Raw genomic sequence first — 16,233 nt, 5'->3', positions numbered from 1 at the left:
AAAGAGACTGTTACCCTTACGCTGATGTAAAGCAGCCCCCTAAACACCGCTCACCATCCCCACTCGTCCCCCCCTTTTATGCCCATTTGCAAGAGCCCTGCTTCATTCTCCAAATAAGCAAACATATTCAGAGCTGCTGGATGGACAGGGTGTAGCTCTGCTGGAAATCCCCACTTAAACCCTTTCATGTGATTTAGAAAGGGGATATATCGAGATGTAAAGATGTAAGCATAAAAAAGCAAGGCTCAAAGATTGAAGGTGAATTACAAAATAAACTAATGCACAATCTAAACTTTCAGATGACATTTCTTTTTATCAAAAAGTGATGCTTGCTAAAGCAGAGTTTGCATTGACAGTAACGTGTTTTAATGTAGCGGCCTGGCTTAGTCTGTGTAACTGGAGGAGCCGACATAAGTCGGACTTTACAGAGTGGCTTAAACTCATGACAGAGACTGTTGCCTTTGAAAGCATAATAGCCATGGTTAATAATGCCCCAAGCAAGACTAGCCCAATATGGCAGATTTTTCTGGCTCACATTAGAGGAGCAGCACCTTAAAGGTGGTAGAGGGTACAAGAGACGAGACGTTTATGTATGTATTTGTATACTGTATTGTGTATGCATAAGTATATATATATATACTATATGTATGTCTAAGAGCGTTTGGGGTGCCAGGGTGGATTCTGTGTCGCTGCCTTTTAAGTTGGATGTTTTTTTCCTTTAATTTTGGTTCAGTTTGTCTAATTTGCTTTGCTTTTTTTAAACTTATTTTTGACAGTGGAGCCCCTAATATGTATATAATTTGTATTTTTGTATAAAGTCTAAATAGTCAGTTTGTGTAAATTAATGTTAAACTGAATTAAAACTGAAGGACAAAAAGAACAAAAGGGAGCTCTGTGGCCAGGAAAATACACAAATCCAGTCAGTGCGTGATGGTGATTGGCTAAAGCCATGCGAATGCTGTGTGATGTCACTGTACGCTAATATGCAGCCCATGCATTAATCAGGGGATGGGGTCTGTTTGGTAGAGGTACAGACACATGGCAGTACTGTAGGTTGAAAAGGAACTTACCCAAGTTCTCTGATCTGGCAAACGAAACTGAAGGGCGGGACAGAAGGAAAAGAGAAAGCAGTCAGAACCAGGAAGTGGCGCATGAATCAACAGCTTTTGATTGGACACATATGGGTACAGAGGGAATGATGGGTCCCAAAGTGATTAACTTTGAATGAGCTGCCTATCTGCAGAGTTACAGCGCTGGAATTATAGGAGGCTCTAATAGTTCCCAACACTTCCTGGTGTTCAATAAGCTCATTATAGCAGGCTACAAATACAATGCCAGTATGTAATCTAAGCCAGTATTGCTTTGCAGTAAAATTTCCTGCCAGGAAATAAAAAGCTGAATCACTAAAGGTTGGAAAAAAAAAGTTCCAGTCCCCTCAGCTTTGCAACCTCTTTTTTGGATATATGGCTCAAGAGCGAGTCAGGTGACTGAAAACAAACCCCCTCAAAAGTATACAAAAGGGCCCCTTGCCTGGTCTGGGTTAGACCTACCCGGGTCTGGTGTTTCTGGGAATGATTTGTGTGTCCAGACATCATAAAGTCATAAAGATGGCCTAAGCACTCTGTTAGTGTTTCTACTGATAGGACACCTCATTAAGGCGTGTGGGACGGCCATGTGGCTGCTGCAGGCTGGGCCCATGCAGCAGTCTGGACAGGGGACATAAATCAGACAAATGAAACAGCCTGTAAAAGCCAGACCTGAAACGGCCAGAAAAGAGGAAAAAAAAATCATATGCCTGAGAAAGTGGTGTTTTCACTTTCCGACCGACCGTTCTCACCCGCGGGGGAAGATTGAACAAATGAACGTCAATGCAACACGTCATAGACACACATACACATACAGCCGCGCGCACACACATATAGAGTCTCACACTGGAAATACTGGCACAGAGAACCCAGGGGCAGAAATCGTTGCTTTAATAGCATATCATTTTTTATATTGTAATCAAAGACATGTTATGGGAAGACGTGTCAGAGTGTGCCCTTTCTCTCTCCCACATCTGTTTCAGATAGCCAACAATGGGACTTTAACAGGCGGTAGTTTGGATAAGGCTGGAGCCACACACTAATCCATATTAATCCCGTTTGGTCAGTCTGGGACAATCTTTCTATATTAGTGCTCCTTATAGAAAGAGTCATAATAATATCTTAACTGTTTTAGCACCATGCTGCTGTCACATCTGTAGATATGGCAACCTAACATTGAACTTGTACTAGCGATGTTGCCATGGTTGCATGACAAAAGTCATCACATCCCAACTATCGGGAATTTAAATGGGCACGCCTGATGTAGAGCTACCCAGCATATTAAGGCCATAGCTGTTTATTTAATCAATCTAAGCTCAATAAAGCCATCAAAGACCAACTTTACAAAACCAAATAAGCAGAATAACAGCATAAATAAAAGTGGATATGTGAAAATGTAATGTTTGACTGGTGAGAATGTGCGATATACTCCAAACAAGATATGTGACATCCTGTTATATTCCTTCTAAATACCCCGAGTTGTCCCAGTTCCCATTGACGCTACAGTCAGAACCTACCTGTGGGTGGAAGAGGAAGCCTGGAGCTGGCCGCATGTACTTGTCTTTCAGAGTCTCAAACGGATCGCTCATTCTCCTCTTCTCAACCCTGCTAATAGTAGATTCCTCTTAATGCATGTATAGCAGCAAATATTGGTACACTTATATTCATTATTATTACGAAAGAAATTACAATAAGCAATTACATGACAGTAAATGACAGCAGTAGTAGTAGTAGTATGAAAACTTCTTCAGACAGCAATTTTGGTATGTTCTGATATTGAATTGCAGTAAAGATTTGAGTTAGCTACAGGGAGTAACAATACCTGTAGATGGGGTCCATGAAGAAAGGAGTGGGCCTGGCATGCTGTAAAGAGGTGTCAGCTTTTGGGATCTCCACTACTGCTTTCTCTTCCTCATGGTTATTCTTTGTCTCCTCCTCTCTGGGATTGCCTCCACGGCCCCTGGTCCCCAGGCTCAGGTCCAGTGGCTGATCCTGACCAATAGAGTGGGAGGCCCCTGGTTTAGAGGGGGCAAACGTGGCAGACTTCTCCTCCTTTCGCTTAGTAGTGAGGTCAAACGGTGACTCGGATGAGGATTTTCCCTGCGCCTTCTTGCAGTCATCTGCTGGAGACTGTGGCTCACCCTTCAAGCCTGGAGGTCTGAGGTCCCTGTCTGGAAAAGGGTAAACTGGAGGAGAGAAAGCTGGGAAGAAAGGCAGTGGGAACATGGAGGGATAGGGCAGAGACCCGACCTTCTTGTCTTGCAGGCTAGCTAGCCCTGTGGAGCCAAAGTACTTCTCAGCAATGGAGGCAATGGCCTTAATAGAGTCATTCACAGCCCCTGTTACGGCTGTGTGCTCGTCCAGCGAGGATGGGATGAGGGAAGGGCCCGGAAAGTCTTTAGCAGCACTGCTGCCAGTCAGGCTGGGGCTCTGGGGGCCTCCTTCACTGGCCTTCCTCTTGGGGCCTTTGCCATTTTCTCGAGCAGCCCCCCTTTCCCTCTCACTGTCCATGTCGCTGTCCAGCTCAGAGCCCGATGTGCTCTCCAGATCACTCCCGCTGGGCGTGCTGACGTCATCCAGGTCGCTGCTCTCGGACTGGTCACTCTGCTTGTTCCGCTGCTTTGTGGAGGACGAGGAGCTCTGGGTGTGCAGCTCTGAACCTGGCATCTGGTTGCCAGGTGCGCTGCCATCTTTACGCAGAGCCTTGAGGAGCTCTCGGGACTCCTGAAGTCCGGGGCTCGGAGGCAGCAGTGGACTCTTACTCAGCTCTGCACCAGGCCCAGCGAGAGGTGCATGGGCTGGTTGTCTGACAGGAGAGGAGGCTGGAATGAGCGGTGGCCGGTGGTAGAGTCCAGAGGAGAAGAGGCCAGGGAAGCTGAAGGGGAAAGCTGGGGCAGCAGGAAAGGTCAGCCCGCCATGGTGACGACTGGCCCCAAAGTAGTCAGCCAGCCCAGCACTGCTGTGGCCCATCGCCAGAGCTGATTTGTCCAAGCCAGGGGCACCAGGGAGTGGCATACCCTGGGCAAACAACCCCCCTGCTGTGAAATGGTTTTTACCCTCACAGAAGCGCCGGTGCTTGTTGAGGGACGATGTGGTGCTGAACATCTGCCCACAGTCCTTGCACTTGATCTGTGTGCGACAGTCAGCGTGCATGCGTTTGTGACGGCACAGGTTAGAGAACTGGGTGTAGGACTTGTGGCATACCTCGCCTACAGGGACACAGAGACAGATACAGAGTGTATCAGTACCGAGCCCCCCCCTCCGCACAAACACACACAAAACAACATCACATGATATGACATCTCTAGTTAACAAGCTTCAGGCTGGCTGAGGCTGAAGCAGAGGAAGTGCAGTATAAATGATATGCTCGTGTTCCCATCAATACTCTGACAGCAGTTTTCCAGCAAAATAAGGAGGAGAGGTGTGTCCAGATCCTGGCATTGTAAAGGGAATCTATTTGGTTGATGGTGTGAGTCAGATGCTGCCACTCATCACCTGCACATCAAACCAAATTCCCAGGCATCTCCTGCCCCATTGTCCTCTTAGGGACGCTCCCAGGGAGTCCATAAACAATCACACACACACACGGACATGCAGGCACATTCACAAAATATTCACATAACACAGACATACAGATACACACACACATTCTCAGCCGCATGCAGTACAATGGCTCTATTTTAAGTTTGTGAAGGAAGCGGAGTTGAATGAATCCTATCCTGCAGTCCAGTTCCCAGGGACAGGTCTCACGTCCTCTACTGCCCCTCTTCCCTCTTCCCCCTCCGGGCCTCTCCCGTCCGTCACCCACTCAGCCCCCTCACCTTGTCCCCATAGCTGGGTCCCTGTCGTCCTGGGCTAAGTGACCTTCCCACAGTCCACCACTTTGTGCCTGTCTGTTGCTCTGTCTGACCCTGGATGACATACAGTGGCGCTGAGACAAAACCGCAGCGTCAGACATTATCTGTCGCCATTATTATTCTGTCAACATTATCTACCACCAATGGATGATTTGTTCAAATTCACAAAAGGGGGATAGTAGCAATGTACTTATTGTTTTCCCATGCTCTCTTCCATTGCTATTAAATAAAAGTCAAGAATACAGTTTATGAAAGAGGGAGGATGTTCCTCATTGCTGGCCTCCCCCTAAACTTTTTGATATTTTGCAGATCAGCTACAATACAGCTGACGCCTCAATAAGACTTTGATCATCCAACAATACCAGAGAGCATTTAGGAGCAGCTCTGGATGATTGATTTTGCGCACATTGTTATGAGATCTTCAAAACGAGGATAAGGAAGTGGTTAGGCTCACACTGTGATTAAACTTCTGCATACTTTGGATGCCTTCCAGCCACAAGGTGCACAAGAGGCAATTTAAGGAGATGGAGAGGAAGAGCGGGAAAAAAAGTATTGTGGAAACAGATTTGAATAAACACCCCTGAGCAGTGCCAAATGGGACTGTTCGAGCCAAGAGTGAACGTAATCTTATTGTAAAAAAAAAAAAAAAAAAAAAAGAGAGGCTTTTTTAATGAACAGAACCAGAAAAATGAATTGAAATGAAGTGTATTTTTGGGTTGGTGTACACAATCAGGGTAGAGAGGTAGTTGAAAATATTTTGAAAACATCTGGGGGAAACAAAAGGAAGAGTGTCTGGTTCCTTTGATTTTGGACATGCCGTTTCCTGTCTGGAAGCTGTGCATGTGTCTTGCAATACAGATTAAGACATTTGGAAACTGTATCTGGATCAGTTGCTTGAAATTATTTTGCTTGAGCTTATGCTGCGGACATTTAGTTAAACACTTTGTGTAAAATAAAACGTGTCATCAACACAATGGATTAATAATTTCTAATAGTTATTAAATCTGTCTCCTCAGTGTCTGTATGGGGTAGCTGCTTCTGTTGCTCTCTCTTTTACAAGTATAGCCACATGGCCTGAGCAAACTACAAGAAAAAGGCCCGCACCATAAATCATGTCGTTGTGACATTTACAGACTAACAACACACACACATGACACAGTGAGTGTGAGATCCGATTCACTCCACGCGTGTATTCGTCAGCTCTTAATAAACTGAAACAAAATATTATAAACACATTCCTGAGGAGGAGAGCAGTGGCTAAGTAGTGGCTAGCTGAGTGTCGAAATTAATAACCCTGCAGGCCTGAGTGCTTCACTTTCATAGAGCAGCTCTGAGAGACACACACATCCTTGACACATTCACATGCACAAACATACAAACAGAATCACACATGCCTACAGTAACACTGTCCAAAACACGTACATGCCCTTCAAGAGAACTCGCACAAACAAACACTCAGGACACACACATGGTCTCTCCCAGGCGGACGTCATGTTCGAGGTTGCTCGGTCTTTTTTTTTTTTTTTTTTAACACAGCCATTAGTTGTTTTTAAACCTGCATATTTTCTGCTGATTACAGCAAATGGACTCCTATTCGGAGGGAGCACAGAGAAGAAGGCTGTACATGTGGTTGCTATTTGTGAGGAATGGTGCATGTGGTGGAGGGAGAGAGGAGGAGAGAGGGGAGTCAGAGGTCTGCAGTGAAGACTACATCTCCACTTTAGACCTATCTATATATCTATAGATAGATTGACAGATAGACAGATATCCAGATGCATTGATGTGTGTTTGAGCTTGTATATGTGTGTGTGCTTATTTGGTGTTAGGGGTCAGGGAAAGAGACGGGACAAAGGGTGAAGGTCATAATGCTTTAGGGGAAGGAGATCAGATCTGCAGTGTGAGGTGGGGAAAATGTGAAAGGTCAAAATGTGTTTTGGTCTTGCAGGAGTTAGCGTTTACTGAGAAGCAGGGACAAAAAGTGTGTGTGTGTGTGTGAGAGAGAGAGAGAGAGTGAGAGAGAAGAGAGATTGTGCAGTCAGTCAGTTAGCTGCAAAATATGTTGCTCATAAATGTTGCTATGTAACTGACACAGTATATATATATATATATATATATATATATATATATATATATATATATATATATATATATATATATATATATATATATATATATATATATATATATATATATATATATATAATGTGTCTACAATATATCTCTGTAGTGTATTTAATAATTTAAGAATCTGTTATTTTGCTTTGGCAACAATGTGACAAACATTCATGCCAATAAAGTTGATTTGAATTTGAGAGGAGAGAGAGAGAGAGAGAGAGAGAGAGAGAGAGAGAGAGAGAGCACATCAGCTGTAGCAGGTGAGGCTGGGTCACTGTGAGAGGCAACGCTCAGGTTAGACCAAAGGGGACTGACTCAAATTACATGCTAGTTTAAATGCTGTTATCACCATATCAGCACTGTGTTAGAGTGCTGATGCAGATAAATCTGCGTGACTCTTGTCTTAACAAAAATAGCACTGCCACTCTAAACAACTACATAATCCCAGGTGTATCTCCTGTAGAACATTACATGATTAACTCTTGAGTAGAAGCTGAGGAAGGATAAATATGTATTTTTGCAATAACATCACAGTTTTTCTATTAAAGGCAAGTCACAAGCATATTGTTATTATTATTATTATTATTATAACGTACTGAGGAGACTTACATAGGTAGGGTCTTAGTGACTTACACATGAAGGGCTTGACACTGCTGTGGATGTGCTTATGCTGCTTGAGGCCTGAAGACGTTGCAAACGTCTTGCCGCAGTCGGAGCAGGCGTGGGCCCGTGCCCCGACGTGCTGTGAGCGGATGTGCCTCTGCAGGTTACTGGGGTCTGTGAACACCTGCTGGGGGAAGAAACCACACAGACACACGGGGGAGTTACTATCTGCTTCTACTAACAGGAGAGTTATTAAAAAAAAGCAGATACTTGGACAAACTCTGCTCTTTATTTCAATATCCCCTCCAAAAGTCATCACTTTACCTTTGAGCAGTTTTCACATTCATAGTGCTTGCCACTGTCATGCGACATCTGATGTCGGATCAGATTTGATTTCCAGTTGAAGGCCTTGGGACACTGGTCACATTTGTATTCCCTCTCCTCAGAGTGGGACAGAGTGTGGGCCTCCAGACTGCAGGAAACACAACACAAAAATGAGGATTTAGAAATTTGCTTTGTGTCAGATGGCTGGCTGACAGCTCCACACGTGTTCTACATGTGTACTGATGAAGATGCAAATCAGACAAAACTTTCTCGAAATGAATTATGTGTTTGAGTGCGTCAACTATTCATTTACCTCTGGACATCAGGGAAGACCTGGTCACACTCTTTACACTCGTGTAGACCATGGGACATGTGGAGGGGTCGCAAGTCTTGAGGTTCCTGGGCCTGCAGGTCACTTTCACCTCCTAGATACATCGGCAAAATAAAATTAAGCAGATGTATGATGTAAAAAATATAAAGTTATGGTATTTGGGTGTATTGATCATTTTTATATCAGGAGTATTTTTAAAATTCAAAGAGCCTACGGGCACTGCAAGATAACTTAAAATGGAAATCATGTGCAGTCTTGAGGTATGTTTTTGGTATTTAAGAGCCACCTCTTCTATTACATAGGTCGTATGGGGAAAATACAATGATTTTCATTGCTGCAGGCCCTAGTCAATTTCTGAGTCTGGGGTCTGGAAATGAAACTAAATCTCTTGTTATTACATATAACGTCATGCAATATCATGGTCTAATGTAGGGTGAATATATTCTTCACTGCATTAAGTGGTATCATTTTGGCTCAGTGGTCTCAGGTGAAAATAATGTTCTAAATAAATCAACTGATGCCAGCTTGTAGACTCTTCTTTCCACAGTGTCTTTGTTGCATGATGTCCTTTTCAGAGGCTCCGGTGGGAAACAGAGCCCTTACATCATTAGTGTCATATTCTCTCTTATCACTCTTCAGTGCCCCCTGTTTACAATGGCATGAAAATAGCCATTTAAAAATAAAGGTCAAACCTGGGTTGAGGAAGGAGGAGGGAGGCATCCCACACGGCTGCTTCTGGTGGTCCAGCAGCTGGTTGCGGGACTCAAAATGCTGGTCGCAGTCCTCACAGCGGTACTGCCTCTCCTCTGCAGAGTGGGGGAAAGAAACATAGAAACATGCATTTAAGTGAGGCTTATGTGTTGTTTTTAAGTGAAAAATGACAGAAATGTGTGTTTTGTGTGGTGCGGACCATGAATGTCAGGAGCCATGGTGTCACATGAATACTCTTCAGCCTTCATGAAAAGTAGCAGCTCTTCACCGGGGAAAATCTCACTGGTGACTTTGTAGAAGATCTGCAACACACACAGAGGTATAAAGATTAAACTTGTTTTTTTTTTAATATCACAGTAAAATTTTCAAAGGTCAAACAACACTGTACAGATCAACATAATTTTTCTGTGCTGAAATTGCCTGTCATTGTTGCTCTGTAAAGACATTGCAGCTGTTTTTGTTTTGACTGCCTTTTTTCCTCACATTGCCCATAACTGCATTGCAATGTGGGCTAAGCTACCCAATTTTAAAACCAGCAGAAGTCAATGGGAGTAGCTCTAAAATCGCCTGCACTATGTGTACATGCTTGTCATATTTGTACCACCACCGCCACCACACACAGAGGAGACATAAACATGAAAACACACACTCATTAGCTTGTAATTAACCATCATTGTCAACATTGTCATGAAAACAAAATTAAAGCATAAACAACTATACTGTAGAACAAATACTCTGTCTCATATATACTGTATACAACCACATAAACTGGATTCTCGAGTAATGCTTGTAGTCGACCAGAAGGGGCAGATAAAAGTGTTGAGAGCAAGCTCCTAAATGTATAGTGATAAACTGTATGAACAAGCAAGCTGTTACAAAATGCATTCTGTTAATTGAGTATGTAGGTGATGGATGAAACTTCCAAACAGTGATATCAATTAGAACTGGTACAATCCACCTATATCTGCTTATTTTTAACACTTCAGCATTTCTATAGAAAAAGCCACAAAAAAAAGAAAAAGACACATATTTCACTGCAGTTACAATACACACAGATTGATTGTGAAACAGCAAGTAATCGGAGGGGGTCAGTCGTTTTAAAGAATCAGCTGAGAGACCCTGGGACTATGGTGCTTCCCATGGACACACAATAGCCTTTCTCTGTGAAACAATCAGACATTGCGTTATTTTTGGCACGCTTTGGAGGTTTAACATATTACCTTCCTCCGCTGCGTCGACATGACAATGATGATGAGGGGATTTATTAGAAATGCAAAAGGAAAGGGGGGGGGTTCTGGGAAGGCATGGGTCACAGGTACACTGCTTATGGACTGAATTCCTGGCGAGCACTACTTGCAGACTAGAGCCACATTGGCTTCGCAGAGAGTTATAATAAATATCTTGGTCACAATCAAGATCATGATGTATTCTTGTTGACTATAATTTGTGTCATTGTTCTAACTTCTGGCAAGATATACTGTAATAGTGAATATTACGGTACATTTTTCTGTGACTCACTGAGGCACAGGAAGTTCTTAGACTGAGAGTCACTAGAGTAAAAGGAGCTCAAGTAAGTAAAAAAAGCAGCGTCTGACCAAAGCTCTTGCATGCCAATAACTGAGGAGTGATTGGTGCATTGTAACCAAATTGTGTGGTAGCATGAAAGTACGATTTAAATTCAGGCATTAAAAAGTCTGACTCCCATTACTGGGCTCAACCAGAGTCATTACAGTTATCAAGACCAGGAGAGACGCATTACATATTAACCACCAAATTTAATGCAAAAAAAAAAAAAAAAAAATTCTTCTTCATTTTTGCAGCATTCAGTTTTAAATCTTCTCATTTGCGTTCATTTAAACGCTCCACGGAGAACAAGTCTGCCAACTTTTTTTTTTGCAGTTTTGAAGCTGCAACACCATTGTTTCTAAGAAATAATAAAGGGAACTGAACTGTGAGGCTCCCGACAGGCGCTTTAATCCCTGGCATAGACTATACACTAACCTCAGTCTACACCATAAACATACACATTCATGGATGGGACTTCATACATGCACATATAGACAAGCGGACACACTTCTTCCTGTGCCCGTCACAGGCCACAAAAATATTGTGATTTAGAAACAATCAAGCAGCAGTTCAAATAGACATGTAAGTCTGCAGGGATTCCGCTCAGAGAGACTGATACTGAGAGCGAGGAGGGAGGCTCTTTGGAAAGCTACCAGAGCGCCGAACGAGGCCTTGGAACATAAAAATTAATGGACACTGTCAAAACCACTTTGTCCATAAATACAAGAGTGCCAGTTCATGCTTAAGTGCATCTAGAAGTATATAATTTGAGTATGTTTTACAAATAAGAGGAAATAATTAAGAAACACATGGTGTGGATGACAGACAGGTGAGTTTTTCAAACCAGAAGAAAACATCCAAAAGTGTTAGTGACCTCTGACCTCCCTCTTTTAGGGACAAATAAACATTTCTGTTGCTCCGTTTCTCTGTACTTGCTTCGCAACATGATGTGTTTTGGGGTAAGTGCACACACGAGCAGGCACAGGAGGGCGATTCCGAATATGAGGGGAATTCCCCCAACAGCTCCACCCCTTCCCTGAGGGCCGCCTCAGATAAACAGTGAACACACACAAACAAAAAAAAAGGCAGCAACAGAACAGAGGACTCTGTGTTTAACTCAAGGGGGGTCATCCTCAGCATGTCATGGACACACTAACACGCACACAGCAGTTGACCGGTGGCTTAAAATAACAGGTTATTCTGTAGATAAGATAGCCAGGGTGTCAAATTCACACTGAGAAGCAAGCAGCCTTAGCATGAAGGCCATTTCTTACTCGTGCTGCAAACAAAAATAACACATAAGAAATGATTGTAGAAAACATTCAAACCATTTCTTGTTTGGGAATACTCACAACTCTGCACATTTTCACATAAATAACAAAAAACTATCTCACTCACAAACTGAATTTTATTGTCTAGGACACCCTGATCAATTATGTTCTATCTGTCTACATCATTTCTCCATAGGTGTGTGAATTTATTGAGCCACTACTTATCTTTATCTCTCTCACTCTCCCTGTCAAAGGTTACAACCACGAGAGGATCAAAGGCTACAATCGGACTACCTCGTTACCTTGACACTATTAGTCATTAGCTGAGTAAACACAGTCACATTTTCCCTGGTCACACCCTGTTGGCCGGCTCCTCGCTCACACAGAGCTCATTCGACAGGTATGCCATTCACTGACACCACTGTGAAACTCTAACTCTGGGTGCTGCTCTCTAAAAACTTAATATCTCAAGTGACTTTAATATCTAAAAGCTATGGAAAATAGGAAGATGCCCCTGACCCACAACCAAGATTTATACTGCAATGATTAAAAAAAGATTAAACAGCATCTTTACAAAGCTCCCAATGTTCTTTATTTCTATCCAAATAAATCACAAAGTATCAATAAATTTAATAAGTATGCCCACTACATTGTTTACCTGCTTGCTCAACAGCAGCGCTTGCGCACGTGTGTTGCATCCTCTCTGAAGCTATCAGGGTCATGCAGCACGTACAATGCATCTGGCAGTCACCATCACTTGGCTTCTAAACAAAACCATCTTGTGACTTAGATAGCAATAAAGGGTACGAGCTCACAATGTGCAGCTGTTTCCAGCAAATTGGATGAACATGTAAGGAAGCCAATGTGGCTATATTCATGTTAGATTGAGTGAGCTGTGGGAAAGTGACCTTATGAGGAAGCAGAGACTTGCTGGTATCTCATGAGCGTCACATTGTCAATGTCATGTGGAATTTCCGTGTCTCCAAAATGACTTTTTAGGTGTTTTAGTCCTCCAAGATCTCGGTCAGGGGCATCTTATGTAAATGATCAGTGTTGGATTTACAAGGGATAGTTTTTGCATGTGCAATATTAAATTTTTTTAATGCAAGTCAAATCTCTTTTTACAACCAATTCATGTGTGTTTTTCATAAGTGAATAAGCTCCAAGCTGTTATCTCAGTGAATTACAATCACTTCATGATTTCACTTCCATTGTATTTACATAGTCAATGACTGTCAGTGTCTCACTAATATGCCCCTCATGCTCCCCTTCATCCCACTCAATGCTGAGTGAGAATCAATAGAGCGGATGAGATTAACGCTCATATCCCTCTGCACTGTCTTATGAAAGGCTCTTCGGGGCCTCGTTGGATGATGTTAATTACACTTTTAATCCATTTTCCTTTCAGTTGAATCGGTAGAATGAGGAGCTCGGTGGAGGGTTTTTCAGCACTAATTTACCTAATTATCTTAATGACAAAACATACTGATCATGGAAGGATCTCTGCGAGGAGTGCTCGGGCTGCGTTGTTCAGTTCAGTGCATCGGCAAACAAACGAGGACATCAGGGGAGCTTGAGCGTCAAGGCTAAAGTTGTACACAAACAGCAGGTCAAAGGCCAAAGTTATAAGATTGCAAGTTAGCCAAGTTTCTTTAACATTAATTATTTTCTCTGAGTACTGAGGGAAACTTTAGTGGAAGTTTTTAATCAAAACTAAAATTAAAAACAAACGTTACACTACTTTTACATTATAATCAATTGGATATATTGAGAGAGCTGTTTTTATTTATAAAGGACTGAATTCAAACCTCCGAGTTATAGCACACTGACTTAATTACTGATTTCAGTGACTCACAAACTGCAACAACTGCCATCTCCTCCCTCTAGTCCACTTTCTTTCCACTCTGCAGTGTCAAATATATACAGCAATAAAAAAGAAAGGTCACATGAATAAAGGCTGTCCTTGTCAATTTTGTTAAAATACTAAATGCGCAGCTAATCATAGTATTAGAGAAAAAAATAACATCATCTGTAATTTTAGTTTTAAATTCACATCTGGACCTCTACAGTGATGTTATGTTTTAGAGATATTTAAGTCACTCTCCAAATACCTGTTTGTTAAATTTCCCATCGGAACAAGAAAATCTTCTACATTAAATGTAAGATATATGAGAAATTAAAACTATAGAGAACATTCAGTTGTAATGACTGTAGAGAACAGATTTTGCACGCTAATACTACAAATACTGTCCAGATTATTTCGTTAATATTTGCATATCAAATTTGCTGTGAGAGAGAAAGAGAGGAAAAGGAGAATAGGGATTCAGAACAGTTTTCTTCCACTAAGACAAAACAGGTTTTTTCCTCTCTCACTCCCTCACCCTCCTGAGATTGGTCATAAAGTTTTATGATAAACAGAACCGGTTCAGAAATAAGAGGAGGGAGGCCAGTTTTACTCTCATGATGGCAGGGCTAAATTGGTGCTTGAAAAGAACCAGGACCAAATAACGACTACCACACCTGGAAATTGCTGTCGTTGTTTGACATTGTCTTAAAATAAATCATGGAACAAGTCATCTCAGCTGATGGCACGGAGTTGTTTGAATTTGGTTCTGAGGGGAGATTTGACAGAACAAGTGATATGTAAGCCCTGGGTAGCTCGGTCTGTGGAAATCTGGTGATGGTACATGTTGTGCAGCGGGTGTGTAATATGTGGTTTCAGGCTGGGTTTAGACTCAGCACTTCTCTGTGGCAGTAAAAACCTGTTGGAATCAGGTACTGTGTGTTTTAACATTTCCAGCTCGGAATGAGGAGCATGGGGAGTCATCTGAACCGCAATGAACAATTCACAGTCCTGCAGAGCGTGTGCACACAAACACACACACTAAAGTTCACACATGCATACATGTAGGCAGTTACAGGTGTGTGCGCACACACTCAAGACACAATAAAACACTTCACGCACTCACAAGTCAATGCACATAAAAGCCATTGTGAGTGTGCGCGCACATGCATGCACACACTATCAAAAACTGACAGCAGCTTTACAAGACCACCCTCTTCAGTCTATTCATTTTAAGCGTTCAGACAGGCATTGTGAGACACTACAGTGTGTTTTCAAAAACACCAATGTTGGCCGGAAGGCTTAAAGACGGCACATTGTGCTGTGTTGTGACAGTGTGCAATACTTAACAATCACCTCATCATAGCCATGTCCGTGACCTGTCGGAGCCTTACACAGGCACCCGAGCAGAACCACAGTGTTGACAGCGAGTCACACCTCGCGGAGAGGGCAGCTCAGGAAAGTTCTCTCTGCTTGTTTGTCTCTTTTAAAAGAGAGTGGGTAAGTACTTCTGGAAAGCTTCTCTTCTTCTCTTTTCCTCATTTCCTATTCTGTTCATGAAAAGCCTCCCTTAGTCTCTCAACCTCTTCCTTCTTTACTGGGGAAGGGTGAAGATGACACTGACAAGTAGGAAGAGCAGATCTGTTCCTCAGAAGCTCTGTGTTTTTCACTTTAAATATTTCCAAATGATTTCAGGGCCAATTGTACTAAATGCAGCTTTTATATGTATGAAACTGTTTATTTAATTACTCTACTACTTTGCTGTCATGTACTTTTTGCTGAAAATTCAACGGGTGACACTCAGCAAGTAACCTTGGTGGACCACCTGTGAGAAGTGATGACAAACGTGCAGGCTACATTATGTTTTTTATTCGGGTCAAGCTATGGTATGCTCAATACACATGTCAAATAAAGTTAAGCCTCTTGTCTTCCTGCTTTGCTGCGTGTTTCTGTGCAGAAGAGGCCTCTGGCCGTGGGATTACTGAGGTGAACAGGCCCCCATGTGTGCAGCACGCACCTCTCTGTGCAGCCAGGTGAGCAGCAAAAGGACTGTGACATTCCTGGCATATCTAAGAGTTTATATCGCAAGCGTGACTGGGAAGTGTGCGGAACTATCATCTCAGTGCGCAGCCTCTGATCCTGCCCTGTGGTCCTCGCACGGCAGAAGCCAGAGCACAATTACAGAAAGAAAACACACACAGATAGCGAGGAGTCTCTGCGGTGCAGCGTGGGGGAGAGCTGCGTGTGTGAGTGTGTGTGTGAGAACTGAAGGCAGGGTGGGCCAGCCGCTCATGGGACTATCTGACTTGGATCACAATAACACCTTTTAACACAACAGCACGCAGACAGGACAGCCATTGGAAAATACAGGGAAGCCTTCTGGCATCAGAGCTATGTTTGGGGAAGAAAGCAGTTTCAAAGATCTGAATGACTCTCAGTTGCACTTGATTCATCCAGCCAGACTGCAAGATTCAGACACATCACCATGTGGGAGTTCGAAATCAAGTCATCCACATGTTTCTCTTTC

The 16,233-nt window shown here is 42.9% G+C and overlaps 1 protein-coding gene across 14 annotated transcripts in view; it reads right to left on the bottom strand.

The window, feature by feature from the left end:
• mecom (MDS1 and EVI1 complex locus) overlaps nucleotides 1-16,233 on the bottom strand; it is a 156,529-nt gene that overhangs the window by 11,909 nt on the left and 128,387 nt on the right. For 3 of the 14 annotated variants that reach the window (XM_088078804.1, XM_088078793.1, XM_088078805.1), the window contains 8 exons: nucleotides 9,226-9,328; nucleotides 9,008-9,121; nucleotides 8,298-8,409; nucleotides 7,985-8,132; nucleotides 7,667-7,847; nucleotides 2,908-4,294; nucleotides 2,603-2,693; nucleotides 1,071-1,097 (listed from right to left, as the gene is read on the bottom strand). In XM_088078804.1, coding sequence (XP_087934930.1) covers nucleotides 1,071-1,097; nucleotides 2,603-2,693; nucleotides 2,908-4,294; nucleotides 7,667-7,847; nucleotides 7,985-8,132; nucleotides 8,298-8,409; nucleotides 9,008-9,121; nucleotides 9,226-9,328 — 2,163 coding nt within the window. The remainder of the gene's footprint in view (nucleotides 1-1,070; nucleotides 1,098-2,602; nucleotides 2,694-2,907; nucleotides 4,295-7,666; nucleotides 7,848-7,984; nucleotides 8,133-8,297; nucleotides 8,410-9,007; nucleotides 9,122-9,225; nucleotides 9,329-16,233) is intronic. The other 11 variants (XM_088078795.1, XM_088078794.1, XM_088078796.1 and 8 more) reach the window with 11 other exon arrangements.

Source organism: Plectropomus leopardus, chromosome 6 (assembly GCF_026936395.1).
Source record: "Plectropomus leopardus strain MGB_pleo_1.0 chromosome 6, ASM2693639v1, whole genome shotgun sequence".
Classification (NCBI taxonomy): Eukaryota; Metazoa; Chordata; class Actinopteri; order Perciformes; family Serranidae; genus Plectropomus; species Plectropomus leopardus.
This window is presented reverse-complemented; position numbering and strand designations above follow the sequence as displayed.